The sequence below is a fragment of the Thamnophis elegans genome, chromosome Z (assembly GCF_009769535.1).
Source record: "Thamnophis elegans isolate rThaEle1 chromosome Z, rThaEle1.pri, whole genome shotgun sequence".
Taxonomy (NCBI): Eukaryota; Metazoa; Chordata; class Lepidosauria; order Squamata; family Colubridae; genus Thamnophis; species Thamnophis elegans.
The window spans coordinates 22,433,698-22,447,339 of NC_045558.1; the positions used below are offsets into that span (position 1 = coordinate 22,433,698).

A 13,642-nucleotide genomic window follows, 5' to 3' on the forward strand; every position below is an offset into this window, starting at 1 on the left:
AGGAATTTGTTACTGCAGTAACTTTGATGGACAGCCATCCAGCCTTTGTTTAAAAGGTTCCCATACCACCTTCCAGTGCTGAGCAACTTTAACCATTAAGACATTTTTCCTAGCCAGCCAAACTCAATTTCTTTGTAATCTCCTTTTGTTTTGTCTTCCGGACAGTATCTAAACAATTATGCCTTGTTTTTTTTTTAATAAGGCAGAGCTTCAGTTATTTTAAGATAGTACCATACAATAGCTCTATAGCCTTTTCTTCTCTGCACTAAATATATCCAATATCTCCAAGTATTCCTAGTAGGTTTTTAAAAAAATCCCAGATGCCTTATCATCTTAATTGTTATCCTTTGAACCAGAGGTGGGTTGCTCCCAGTTCGGGCTGGATCGGGTTAACTGGTAGTAGCGGTGGTGGTGGGCTCTGTCCACCTGCTTCTGTGCATGCACAGAAGCTGTGCACGTGCACGAGAATACAATCGAAGTGGTAGTAAAAAAATTGACAACCCACCACTGGTTTGGACACGCTCACTTTTCCAAAATGCAATGCCAAGAACAGCATCTAATGTGCTATATATGTTTTTGATCAACCCAGAATAGAAAAGAAAAATCGTGAAATTCATATTCAGGGTATTTTATTTTTCAATTATTATTATTTTGCAAGTATAAGCAAAATGGTTGATTCATACTCAGCCTGTGATCTATCAAAGCAACAAGATAGTTTTTGCATGTTGTGCTGTCCATTAAATTTTACCATTCTATACTCATGCCTTTCATTTTTTCCCTACCCAAATATGGACTTCACATTTGTCCCTTCTGAAATCCATCTTACTTGTCCCTTGTTTTGTCAAAGTAATTCAAGTCGTGTATAAATATGTTGAATATCATAGGCACTAAAGTGGAATCCTGTAGAATAGGTCTGTCAAACTCGCGGCTTGTGGGCCGGTTGTGTCACATGCTGGACACGCCCATGCCCAGTTTAGTGAAGGGGAAAAAAGTCCCGATACATCATGTGATGCCACCATGATGTGAGTTTGACACCCCTGCTGTAGAACATCACAGAACCTGACACAGAACCACTGATCTACTATATACTCATGGGGTAACACTGTTTAACTAGCTGAATGATAATATACCATACTTTTTGTCCTCTTATTTCTCAGAATCTTATGATAAATTCCATTGATTGCTTTGATGACATCAAGGTTCACTATGACCAGTGCATTTCAATGGATAATTAAACTAGTCACTCTATCAAAAAAAGATCAGATTGGTTTGGCGTTGTTTATTCTTGATAAGTCCATGCAACTCCTGCCAAACAATACATCATTATTTGATATTTACAAATTGTTGGCATCATAATTTGTTCCAGAATTTTCCCTGGTATATTTTGTTGCTTTCACAAATTGGATCAAGACATACCCAGGGAGTTTTTTAGGGGAGGAATGTGTATTTTGTAATTCCAGACAGTGCATGGTCTACTGAAATTTTTTATTGTTCAATTAAAATGCTTTAGTGAGGGCAATATTCACTAGTTTTATGTGTAGGGAGAAGCTGAATTTAAGTTAGAAAACACACAGAAATGAATACATGGTGTTCGTCCGTCCTGACACTGCAATTTTCTACACTCTACATTTTAATTAAACTAAAATATTAATCTCCTCTGTGTTTAATCCTGGAACAATGCTTATGATAATTTTCGTTGAGCCATATTTTATGGTCTTTCCTCTCAAAATGTAAATCAGAAGAAAAATTGTTACAGAAACATTTTGATAAGTGTTTTTCCTGCATCAATTTCCCATTCTTTCTATTTCTGGTTAGGAAAATAATGGAAAAGTAATGGGAAAACACAAGAGCTTATAAATAAAAGACACCAGCATTTGGAATCCTCCCATTTTTCTTGCAGCCAAAAAGAATTCTGTGAAGCAAAGTGAATCCAAGTAAATGCCCCATCTGAAAGCATCCATGTTGTAAAACACAGTTAGTTTACAATTGGAAGACGCCATTTGGATCCTTCACATCATTCCATAAATGAGGCAAGCATGACTGCATAATAAAATCTTCATCTAATACATATCAGTCTGTCCAGAAAATTTTCAACATGTTCCTGAAAAGTAAACAGAAATATTTGCCTAACTTGGATAAGATAACCATTGCTCAGCTTCTGTTCCTGGCTTCTTCCATGTATATAACTTGGCAATAAATCATGTCTGGAAAGCCACAACGCGACTACTCACATAACATGCTAAATTAAAGCAACAAATCACACTAGGGCTCTTTCCCACTTGCAACTAACCATAGTAAGAATGTCCTCACTCCTTGTTTCATGACCAACACACATATTTGCAACCAAATTTTGCAAATTTTTTACACATCAGAGTAAGAGCAATGCTGGCACAGATATATGAGAAAACTTTGTTGTGGGAGGCAGCAACTGATCATGTTCACAGTATCTCTTTTTCTGTCCATTTCATTTAACTACCTGATTGTTAAAATGAATTCAGTCATTAAACGAGGAGTGGATGTATGTCATGGTAAATATTTTTATTTGCTAAATCAATTTTCCATCCAGCCTGGGCAGCTGGATTCTCAGACTGAGAAAATAGCAAGTGTGTGTGTGTGTGTGTGTGTGTGTGTGTGTGTGTGTATCAAATGACTAAACTTGTTAGGCCAGTGATGGCTAACCTTTTTGTTGTCGCATGCCAAAACTGTGCATGCGCACACACCCCCACCCATAATACAATGCATGTGCAACATACCCATGTGCTCCAACTCCCTGCACATGCGTGTGGGACTCCCAGCGCCCCATTTTGGGTGTAGCAGGCCTCCCTGCAGCCTCCTGGGACCAAAAATGGAATGTTTGTGTGTTGCACCCCCCTGTGCTCCCATGCATATGTGCGCAAACATCCCTTCCCATGCATGCATGCGCATCTCCCGCATGCCCCCACATATATAGCAGAGACCTGAAAATCAGCTGTGCATACATGCACAGTGGAGCTGAGCTGGGGCAACAGCTTACATGCCTGCAGAGAGGGCTCTGCGTACCACCATGGCATGTGTGTGCGATAGGTTCACTATCACAGTGTTAGGCTAACTATCTATCAAGACCATTGTGATTCAATCTGGTTGTTCTGCCTCAAACGTTGTCAGCTTGCTTGGGGCATGCAGTTAACTCCACTCTTAGGAATCTTATTCAGATCAAGTTTATTATCAGGCATTCTTAATAGCAAAACTTACAGTTTAGTGTTAAGATATTTCTGACTTTCCATAATCTGTCCCATCATGTGTAAAAAGATGATGATTTCACTCCCTTGCTGAGTGGAGATACAACCCTACTATTCTGGTTCACAAAGGCATTTAAACAGACCAGCTACAAACTTTTCACGTGGCAGAATGTCCCAGTGGCCTATCAGAAACACAGATGTGATCACATGTCATGGAACTACATTTCCCATAAGGCAGTCTCTGCCTACATTTCCCATGAGGTAGTTTCTTAAAGGTGACAGTTCTTAATTCCTACACTAGCTATATATTGCTGGGGCAGCACCCTGGTACTGGTAAATTGTCTTTCTGTTGTCTAGTGGAAAAGACAGGAAAAGGGTTGTTTTCCTCTCTTGTGAGGGGAGAGAATACTGGGACTGACAGAAAAATCTATGCTAGTTTGGCAAACTCCCCTTGGGTTGAATTGAATTGAATTGAATTTATTGCACTTATATGCCGCCCTTTTCCCCGGAGGGGACTCAGGGCGGCTCACAATCCAAGTCAGGGAAGGGGATACAGATAAGGGATAAAAAGACAAACAAAACAATACACAATTTAAAAGCACACAACAACCATACCATTCGAGGGGGGGGAGCAAAAGCTCTTTAGCCCCAGGCCTGTCAGAACAGCCAGGTTTTAAGAGCTTTGTGGAAGGCCTGGAGGGTGGTGAGGGTTCGAATCTTCATGGGGAGCTCGTTCCAGAGGGTCGGAGCAGCCACAGAGAAGGCTCTCCTCCGGGTAGTTGCCAGCCGGCATTGGCCAGCGGATGGAATTCGGAGGAGGCCTAATCTGTGGGATCTAATCGGTCTATTGGAGGTAATTGGGTTTACCATAAAATTGTGATTTACACAAATCCGGAGCATAATGTTCTTGGGTTTTAGTTTAAGTTTCAATGGCTTCTTCAGCATGTTTCATTTATTCAAGCCTAGTTATTTGGGTTTACATTAAGTAATAACTAGTTAACCATTTCCTGTCTTGATTACTGCAATATGCTCTAGAAGGGAGTGCCCTCGAAAAAGAGTCTGGTAGCTTCAGTTTGGTTCAAAATGTGATGGCCCACATGGTTTTGTGCAAATCTAGATTTGCACATCTAGATTTGCACATGTGTCTTTTCTCTTGTGGGAGCCCTATTAGCTGATTTGCTTCTGGCTTCAATTTAAGATATTATTTCTCATCTCCCTACATAGTCTGGGGCAGGCTATTTGAAGAAACCCCCTTTTCTAAATCAAACCTACCAATTACACCAGGGTAAAAAAGGAGATATTATGGGTCTTCTCATCTAAGGAGATCCATCTGTGCAGGGGTGTCAAACTCGATTTCATTGAGGGCCACATCAAGGTTGTTTGATCTTGGGGATGATGGGTGAGTCGGGGGTGTCTGTGATGGCTCAAGCGCTCTACCAGCAAAAACAGGCTCCCAATCTCCATTTTCAGCTGGGATGGCTGCCTGCAACCCTCTGCCAGGGAAAACAGAACCCGGGAGGGCTGCATGTGGCTCTCCCAAGCTTTGTTTTCACTGGCAGAGGCACCGCAGACCAGTTCTTCTCTGTTTCCAGGGTGGCCCCGCAGACCAGATCTAAGCACCCCATGGGGCAGATTCAGCTTGCGGGCCTTGAATTTGACACTCCTGATCTAGTGGTATCAAGAAGAGTCTTCTCTGTGATAGCTCCCATCCTGAGGAATATCAACCTTACAGAAATAAGGTTAACCCCACCTTAAAACTCTTTCAAAAGGCCTGAAGACATGGTTCTGCCAGCAGACCCAAGGACACCAGGATGATTGGAGCCCATCAAGTGCTTGTTGTTGCCAGGGAGTTGTTGGGTTTGCGTTGGGGTTTTGTTTCTGTAACCATGAGTGAATTGGGTGATCATATAAATTTAATAAATAAATAAATTTTCATGGATATTCCCAGCCTTAAATACAGGCAGGTTTGTCGATCATACCTAGCCAAAAGTTCACTGTTTATGATTAGGCATTCTGGAGTGTATCAGAATCCTGCAGATAATCTTTAATGTGAATTCTATTGTTATTGTTGCTATTGTAATTAGAATGGAATAGAATTCTTTATTGGCCAATTTAAATGGACACACAAGGAACTTGTCTTTGGTGCATATGCTCTCAGGGTACATAAAGAAAAATAAAATAGAATACATTCATCAAGAATTATAAGATACAACACTTAGTGATAGTCATAGGTTACTGATAAATCATATGGATCAAATCTTGTGATATTGCTAAGCCTGTAAAGAACATAAAGCTTGGTTATTTTTATAACAAAAATTGATCTTAGAGTCTTGTGATTTCTGATGTTAAGGAAGTCAAATTGCAGATCCAATTTTATGATCTTTCTTGCCATGGTTGTTAAGTGAATCATTGCAGTTGTTAATAACACGGTTGTTCAATAAATTGGGGTTCCCCATTGACTTTGCTCTTCAGAAGAGTGCAAAAGGTGATCACATGGTCCTAGGACATTGCAACCATCATAAATACGGGTCAGTTGCCAAGAATCTGAATTTTGAACAGGTAACTATCGGGTTGCTGCAATGGTCAAAAGCATGAAAAATGCTCATGTCCCTTTTTTTAGTGACACTGTCACTTCAAGCGGTCACTACATTAACTTGTAAGTCAAGGACTACCTGTAGCTGTAAATCATTCTTAGCTACCATCTTGGTGCATGTCAGTGATTAGGAAAAGAGATTTTACAGTACTGCCACTCTGCAACAGGGAAATAAATTTTATGATGGGAATTTTTGCTTCCTCAGAGATGGGAATGGAGCATCAACTGTATGAAAAGTCCCTTAGTTTTGGTAAAATCGAGTTACCCATATTTTGTATTTCAACAGGTAGGAACACAGCCTTTGAAACTTATTCCACAAATGATGCTTAAACAAAATCTATTCACCAAAGCATCAATCACATACGGCGGTTTAAACTACCAGACTTAGACTTAGAACAACTTTATTGTCACTTTGAATGTACACTAATTGGCATACAGTAAAATGAAATTTTGCTGCATACAGTTCTCAAACATACACTACATAAAAATGACAAAATAAATACAAAATTATGCATATACCCATATATATTATGTGACATGAAGAAATAACCCAGTCTAGTTGTACACAAAATTGTCTGCCACAATGTCCTACCTGTCAATGACTACTTCAGCTTCAACCTCAATAATACACTGGCAAACGATACAAACTCAAGATAAAGTGCTCCAAACTTGATTGCAGAAAATATGACTTCAGCACAGAGTGCTCAAGCCTAGAATGCTCTAACCGACCCTGTTGTTACATCCTCAAACCCCCATAACTTTAACTTTAAACTATCATTGATCTCACCGCATTCCTATGACTTCTGTAAAGGGGGGGGGCATGCATAAGTGCACCAGCGTGCCAACCGTCCCTGTCCTATTGTCCCCACTTATTCGTACCCATTTCCTGTGTTCATGTCCATGTTTATACTTATACCTGTTACCTCGTACATGTTTGTCAAGTTAAATTAATAAAATAAATAAAATAGTTCGGATGCGTGCAAACATCATAACGAAGCACCACCCTTGCTCTTATTCCCTAGCAAGCAGCATTCGCTGGAGAAAAATGCTGCATTAAAAGACATAATCACCACGTCTTGACTGAGACGCCTTTTACCTTGCTTCGGGCTCATCCAGAAGCAGCAATCCGGGGCGGGCGCCGGAAAAGCCGCAAGAAGCTGCCCCAAGCCACGGGCGTGACTACATCTCCCGACGTACCGCGCGGCTGCCTCTTCCGGGCGAAGCAGGAGGGGAGTAGAAGTAGGAGGGCTCCTGAGAGAGAGAGTGAGAAGGAGGGAGGGAGGGAGAGAGGAAGGAAGGAAGGTAGGCAGGCAGGCGAGGGTAGGGAAGGATCGCGAGCGAGCGGGTGGGTGGAGAAAGCGGAGCCTCCGAGGCGAGCAGGGTTCCCACAATAGCATTCACATCGTGAGCCCGAGGCGCTCCCGCGATCTCTTGAATGCCGGAGAGAGCAATGCGGAAAGGTGGAAAATGGCAGAGCTGCAAATGTTACTAGAAGAGGAAATCCCTTCGGGCAAGCGGGCTTTGGTGGAGAGCTACCAGAACCTCACCAGGGTTGCGGACTACTGTGAAAGCAACTACATCCAGGTAAGAGGCCGGGCAGCAGGCTGGCAGCGGCTCCGAGGAGCCCTTGCCTCCCTTTCACGGGCAGCTGGGATGGGAGGGAGCCCCTTGCCTTCCGCCCGTACAATTGCAGGAAGCGGGCACCGACCGTGGCATTTTAGGGGGGGGGGGCATGATGTGGCTCGCAGGTTTCTCCCACCCCACCCCACGCATCCCACGCTTCCTTGGGGCTTTTGCTTTAAACTTTTAACCAAAGTGAGATCTCCCCCACTTCCTCCTCCTCGCCCTGAAGTCCAACTCCACCTTAGTCGCTCTGCTGTTTGCAAAGGAAGGGAAATGGGGGCAGAGTAGTTGCCGTATTTCATCACTTCGGAGCCGAGGGTGTGCCACCTAATAGGTGTTTACTGTAAGGCAGGCTCGGCAGACTTCTGTGGGGTTGTGGTTCGTTTGAATGGGGTGTGTGTCGAGGGGATGAGCGGTTCTTCCCAAGCCGCCGCCTTCCAACGATGTCTGGCGGCTACTGCCATCCTTCCCAGCAGCCAGATTGGGGCGGAGGGTGGTTTTCTTCCAGCACAGCTGGTGGGCACCAGGAGATGGGGAGGGGGAGGTCCATCCAGAGGCAGAAAATAGTTCATGGATTTAATAAGGCTGCTTATTAGCTTTCTCGGGCCAGTTTCCTCCTCCTCCACCTCCTCTCATGCCTTCTCATTAGTTACTCTTCTCCCTCCTGATAATATCTTAAGGATCACGTGTGCGGATTGCAAAACATGCATTAAAATAATGCTTGTTAGTGCACTAGAAAAGCAGAATTCCAGCTGGAAATAGAGAATAATTGAATGTTCTTAAATGGTGCTGGGGCATGAATAGTGGCCAGATTTGTTCCTCCTGTTTTTCAAATATGTCAGTGGGGTTGTGGGAAAATACTCTCATGTAAATAGTGAATAATCATTTGGCTTGCTCATCTGGCAGGATGAATAAATCCTGGTAGGAACTGGAAGCAAAGGAACTGGAGCAAAAGCCTTCTTGCACTTAGGCATGCTTATGGATGCAGCCACTCTTATAAATAACTTAGGGTAATGTAATCATCTGAGTCAATTCTATATGGATATTTAATGTTTTGGCATATAAATCTTACTGAGCTAAATGAATTACATTCCTGCATGATATTAAATTGTTGAAATAATCAGCTGGAAAAAGAAGTAAACTGCAGCTGGGCAGCCAATCAAATAGAAAGCTATTTCTATCATGTCATAAGGCTATTTTTACAGGTAGATTTCAGGTATTAAGCCTTTTACAGTAATATTTTTATATTTTATGGGAGATAATTCATTAAGGCTGAATGCTGTATTTATTTAAAATAAATTTTTAATTCCAATCACACTCTAATTCACCTCTTCAATGAATTTTATCAACTGATCTTTCTTTAAAAATAAGGATATGTGGTATAGTTTCAAGACAAGATATTTAATCAGATAGTACAAACTGGATGTTAAAATATAGCCGTATTTTGTACATTCCTGATGGAGGGCACTGCATTTTGGAAAATGTAACAGCAATTGAACAATTCTGAATATATTTTGGGTAGAAAAAAGTAACACACTATCTGTTGCATGCTTCCTTGTGTTCCAGAAATCTTTTTATCATGCTCATTGTCCTTATTATTTATGCTTCCTAATATTGTATTTCTAATATTATTAGAAATAACAATATTTACAAATAAAATTGTGTATTGTTTTGAACTGCTCATTTTTCTCTATTTTTCTAAATACTGTGTTGCATTCTGGGGATTATATCTCATTATCCCTTGCATTGCTTTCAATTGATATGCTGTTCTAAATCTATTTAACATTTTCATTGCTAATTCAAGAGCTTGTAAAGGTCTGTTATGTTTTAAATATTGATAACGCTCCAATTGTATTTTTTAAAAAGTATGCCAGATGATTCTACTTTTTTTGAAAAGCAAATCCTGGTTCTTGGATATGCCCTTGAGATGGATAGATCTGTGTTACCCTTCTTTTCAGCCAACCTCTGATTCCAAAATGTGCAGAGTTAGCTGAAAATCATAGAAAACAGGTAGAGGCCATCAGCATAATTATATATATTTATGTACTTTTGGGGAGGGGAAAGTTGGGGGGAAATGCTCCTGCAATGCTTAGTTCAAACTTATGTTTAAATAAATGAGATTTAGCCTAGGGACCTAATCCTTAATCATTGAGTGCAGAATACCGGTTTATTTATGAAATGGTTCCCCTCCATAGGTATGTATACATATATGGTATGTCTGTATTCATTCTCTGGTACGAAGAGAATGAGGAAAAAAAGATTCAGGTGAATTTGTATTAATACAAAGATAGCTTTAAAATGTATCATATGGTATAATAACCAAAAGAGTTGACTGTGAATGACTGTTTTAGATATGACACAGCAGATTTTAACATTTTCTTAAATGCACTAGTAACATCTAAAGACGACTTTCTATACAGAATAAATGCAGGCCTACAATGGTATAGGCTACATGATGTAAAACAAGGTCATTGATCTTAGAGTGCAGTAGAAAATTAATTAAAATCTCAGCTCCAGTGTGATTTTTGTTTCTCTTCTTGAGTGCATGAATATCATTGGAACAAACCTTGAAGGATTGCATGGATGAAAAATGTGGAGCATTGATGAAAAATGTACTATAAACAATGTTAGAAATAGGAAAATGTTTTATTTATATAAATGGACAGGGCATGTTGGAAAATAGGACAACTGCTCTGTGGTAAATACAATTATTTTTGGATAAATAAGATGCAAATCCATTGCAGTATACAGAGTAACATAATATGTAATTAGAATTTTTGTATTCCCCCCCCCCCCAAGAATTCACAATGTATCACAACTTTTGGGTCTTTCTAGTAACTATTGGTTTGTGTCATTTGAAGTCTCCACCTTTTTAAAATTTCTGTTTTTAATATGGAAACATAATAACAAGTTTTGAACCTATCAGTACAGTAAAGACTGGAATAAATCATATACACTATCTAATATGAAAAAACTTTGAGAGAAAACTACCTCCAGATCCTTAAAAGGATTTTGATTAGACAGTTGTGATATAAAACTTGCATTCATTCAAGTAAATGCAGAGATTCTCTTTGACTTGCCAGCATGCTTATGTTGGTAATTTAGCATGAATTCATGTTACAACTTTCAGGGCAATTTTCTATTTCAGCTTAACTTAGATATTATTTAAAATGTATTCAATTCCTACAAGAATTCTGAAACACTGATGACAGATTTATGATAAAGTCTTCTTGCAAATGTAATCAGATTTGTAGTAAATATAATATTTCACACTCTTTATAGTTGAATATATAACTTTCCAATAATTTTGTAAATCCACATTGATTTAGCTAAACTTAAAATACACCCTGGGTATTGTTCTATAAAGAAGTATTGCTTTTCCTTTTCAAAGTGCATTGAAGTTTACCCAGGAATTTGTGGAGAACAAGTTCAACTCTAGAGTTGGCATTATCTTTCTAAACCCTTCTTCATATTTTTTTTTACAATGGTAAGGGTTAAATTAATTACTGTGGTGACATTTTCTTGCTCCACCCAAATAAAGCTGCTGATACAAATGCTTCAAAAAAGGCGAGGTTACTTTTGGTTTTACTCATGGGACATATGACAAATACAGTGGTGAGGTAACTGCAACAAGTTTCAACCTGTTAGTGTGTGTTTGGTTTCAACCCCCAACCTCATGCATTTGATACAATTTGTGGTGAACCTGTGTGGTATTACATACTGTTTTCATGTGCTGTGTACTAATACAGGATGCATGTGCTGTATTTCAATTTGGATTTTTTTTTTAGTGCTTTAAAAATGCATATGGCTTGAAAAGGAAATGTGAATATTAGCAGCTGGTGAATTAAAAAAAAATACCTTTGCCTTGGCTAAGTTGTACAAGAAATCAGTGGCATTTTTAGGGTAATACTTAATTTTGATGCTTTACAAGGGTTTAGACTAACTCAGTATAAGGTGATAAATGAGTTGATAATACTGATTTGATTTTCCCTGAATTACAGGACAAGCTGGAGGAAGCCATCTGTTCCACTGTTAGACTAGCACGGTATAAAGATTGTGTTTCCAGGGGATTAATTTGGTGGTAGTGACAATGTCTATGTTGATGCTGTATTAGAGAATTTAACACGCAAGGCAGTAGAACTATGTGAAGTGTGCATGCGGGGACTTGGAAAGGTATCAGGATTGCCATTTTGCATTAGTTTCAAAGGATGTTCAATCCATTGCAACAGTATTTGTATCCCAATGTACATGTAAATACATATCCCCAGAGAAAATACTAAAAACTAAGAGGCAGGATGTAAAAAGTAATCTAAAGATCCTAGAATAAATCCCTTCAGAATATTTATAAAATGGTTTTGACTTTTGCTAGAAGTTATTTGATTACAGTCAATTCACACATTAACACAGGTGTGTAACTTCAAACACACACATATAAACAAACATGAGATTGTGGGTTTTTTATAATTCTTAAATGGTTGGATATGGGATTTTGCACAATGTGAACATCTGCTCTTTTGTCCTGCATTTCTGGATTGGCAAAACACTTGGACATGGCAAAACCAGGAATAAGCAAAGATTCATTGTTTAAATGCAACATAACAGGGTTATTAAAAGTCAGTATTTATTAACAGATCTCAAACAATATTTCATTTGGGGGTTTGCTCCCTGTCCCCAAATGATTGCTCATCAGGAGTTGATTTAAACATTTTAGCATACACAGTATTGAAATTCTTTATGAAAAAGATGTGGCAAAATCTAGATGACCTTGGTTAATACTGAAAAGGCCCAATTGAGTGGGCCTGATTATTAATAATTGGGATGGGAGATCATCAGAACTATAGGATAGAATGGAAGTTTAATAAACATCCTTAAAAAATGAAACAGGGAAGGACAACTGTATTTTATCAGGAAAATTAAACCTGTAACCTGTAATTCTCAGCAGTTGCCCTTTTTGAAGAATTCTTTATCTTTGTCTTAAATGTGTTTATAATGAACATCTAACTTTCAGCCTAACTAACCAAAAGAATTTACCTGACACTTGTGTTTGTACTTCCATAATTGTGATACTGTGTAGTCCTCTGGGAAAGAAAATACAATTTGGTTTTAAATCATAGTGTAGCTTGCTTAGTTTTAACTTAACCTATTATGTGAAACAACGTAATCATTGTGGTTTGTAAACAACGTTTAGTGTTTATCCAGCAGTTTGCTGAATAAAACATGATTGAACCCTGATGTAGTGCAGTGTATAAAACTGCCTCAGAATTTTGGACACAAGCAGGAATAATTTTTTGGGACTGAAGTAGTTTTTTTCTCTTAATTAATCACGAATATGATCATCCACTTTTTACCAAATTCTGAAAGATTCTTTCGACATGCTGAGTTCCGACAGGTGTGATTAAAATCAGTGGGTAAGTTTATATCTGAGGTCTAAATTGAATATGTCTAACATATAAAGAGATATTTATGTGCAAATCTTTTGGACTGTAATTCTTTCTGTATCTTAGGTTGCTGAAGCTGAATTGCTAATACCATATTGTATTAGAAAGTAAGTAAGCCAAGTAAGTAGAGTAGCTATGTCAAATAAACAACGACCAAGGCTTCAGGATAGTAGTATTCTTTAAGTCTGATATGTATGGATTACCTGAAAAGGCTTATCTGAGATGAGTGAAAAGGGAATGCTGGTAGAAGACATTTGAAAGATGCCAATGGGGTTCAAAGACGTATGATATTTGAAAAAACCAAGTGTGTTTCATGTATAGGACTGTATGAGGAACTGAATATAAATAAAAGGAAACAAATGCAAATGAGTTGAGGATTTAAGGATCTCAGTAACGATGGGGGAGTTTGTAGAGCTAAATTATTATAAATCTGTCATAAATTTCCAGAATCTTGTGAGACACAGATTTCTTCGGTGCTAGATTTCTGCTATAAATAAAAAGGTAGAGTTTTTGTGTGTGATTTAAATTTTCTACTAATACAGTGTATATTTAGTCATACATTATTTTTTGCCGGAAAAATACCAGTTTGGATTCATGGGAAGAGACTCCCTAATTAGGGCTAATGAAAGGAGATTTGCTGTATTTGTTTCCCCTAATTTTTGCAGTTTGATATCTTGAAGTGTAAATTAATCTTGAACCCAATAGAGATTCTTCACTCCAAATCACAATGTAGTAACTGGGCGGAGGTGAATAACTTTTTGCTTTACACT

General features: G+C 38.8%; 1 protein-coding gene across 4 annotated transcripts in view; it reads left to right on the forward strand.

Annotated features, from left to right (window-relative positions):
• Positions 1 to 7,077: 7,077 nt before the first annotated feature.
• The window catches only part of ABI1 (abl interactor 1), an 85,643-nt gene continuing 79,078 nt past the window's right edge, over positions 7,078 to 13,642 (forward strand). For all 4 annotated transcript variants that reach the window (XM_032235395.1, XM_032235398.1, XM_032235396.1 and 1 more), the window contains exon 1: positions 7,078 to 7,395. In XM_032235395.1, coding sequence (XP_032091286.1) covers positions 7,279 to 7,395 — 117 coding nt within the window. In that variant the 5' untranslated portion in view covers positions 7,078 to 7,278. The remainder of the gene's footprint in view (positions 7,396 to 13,642) is intronic.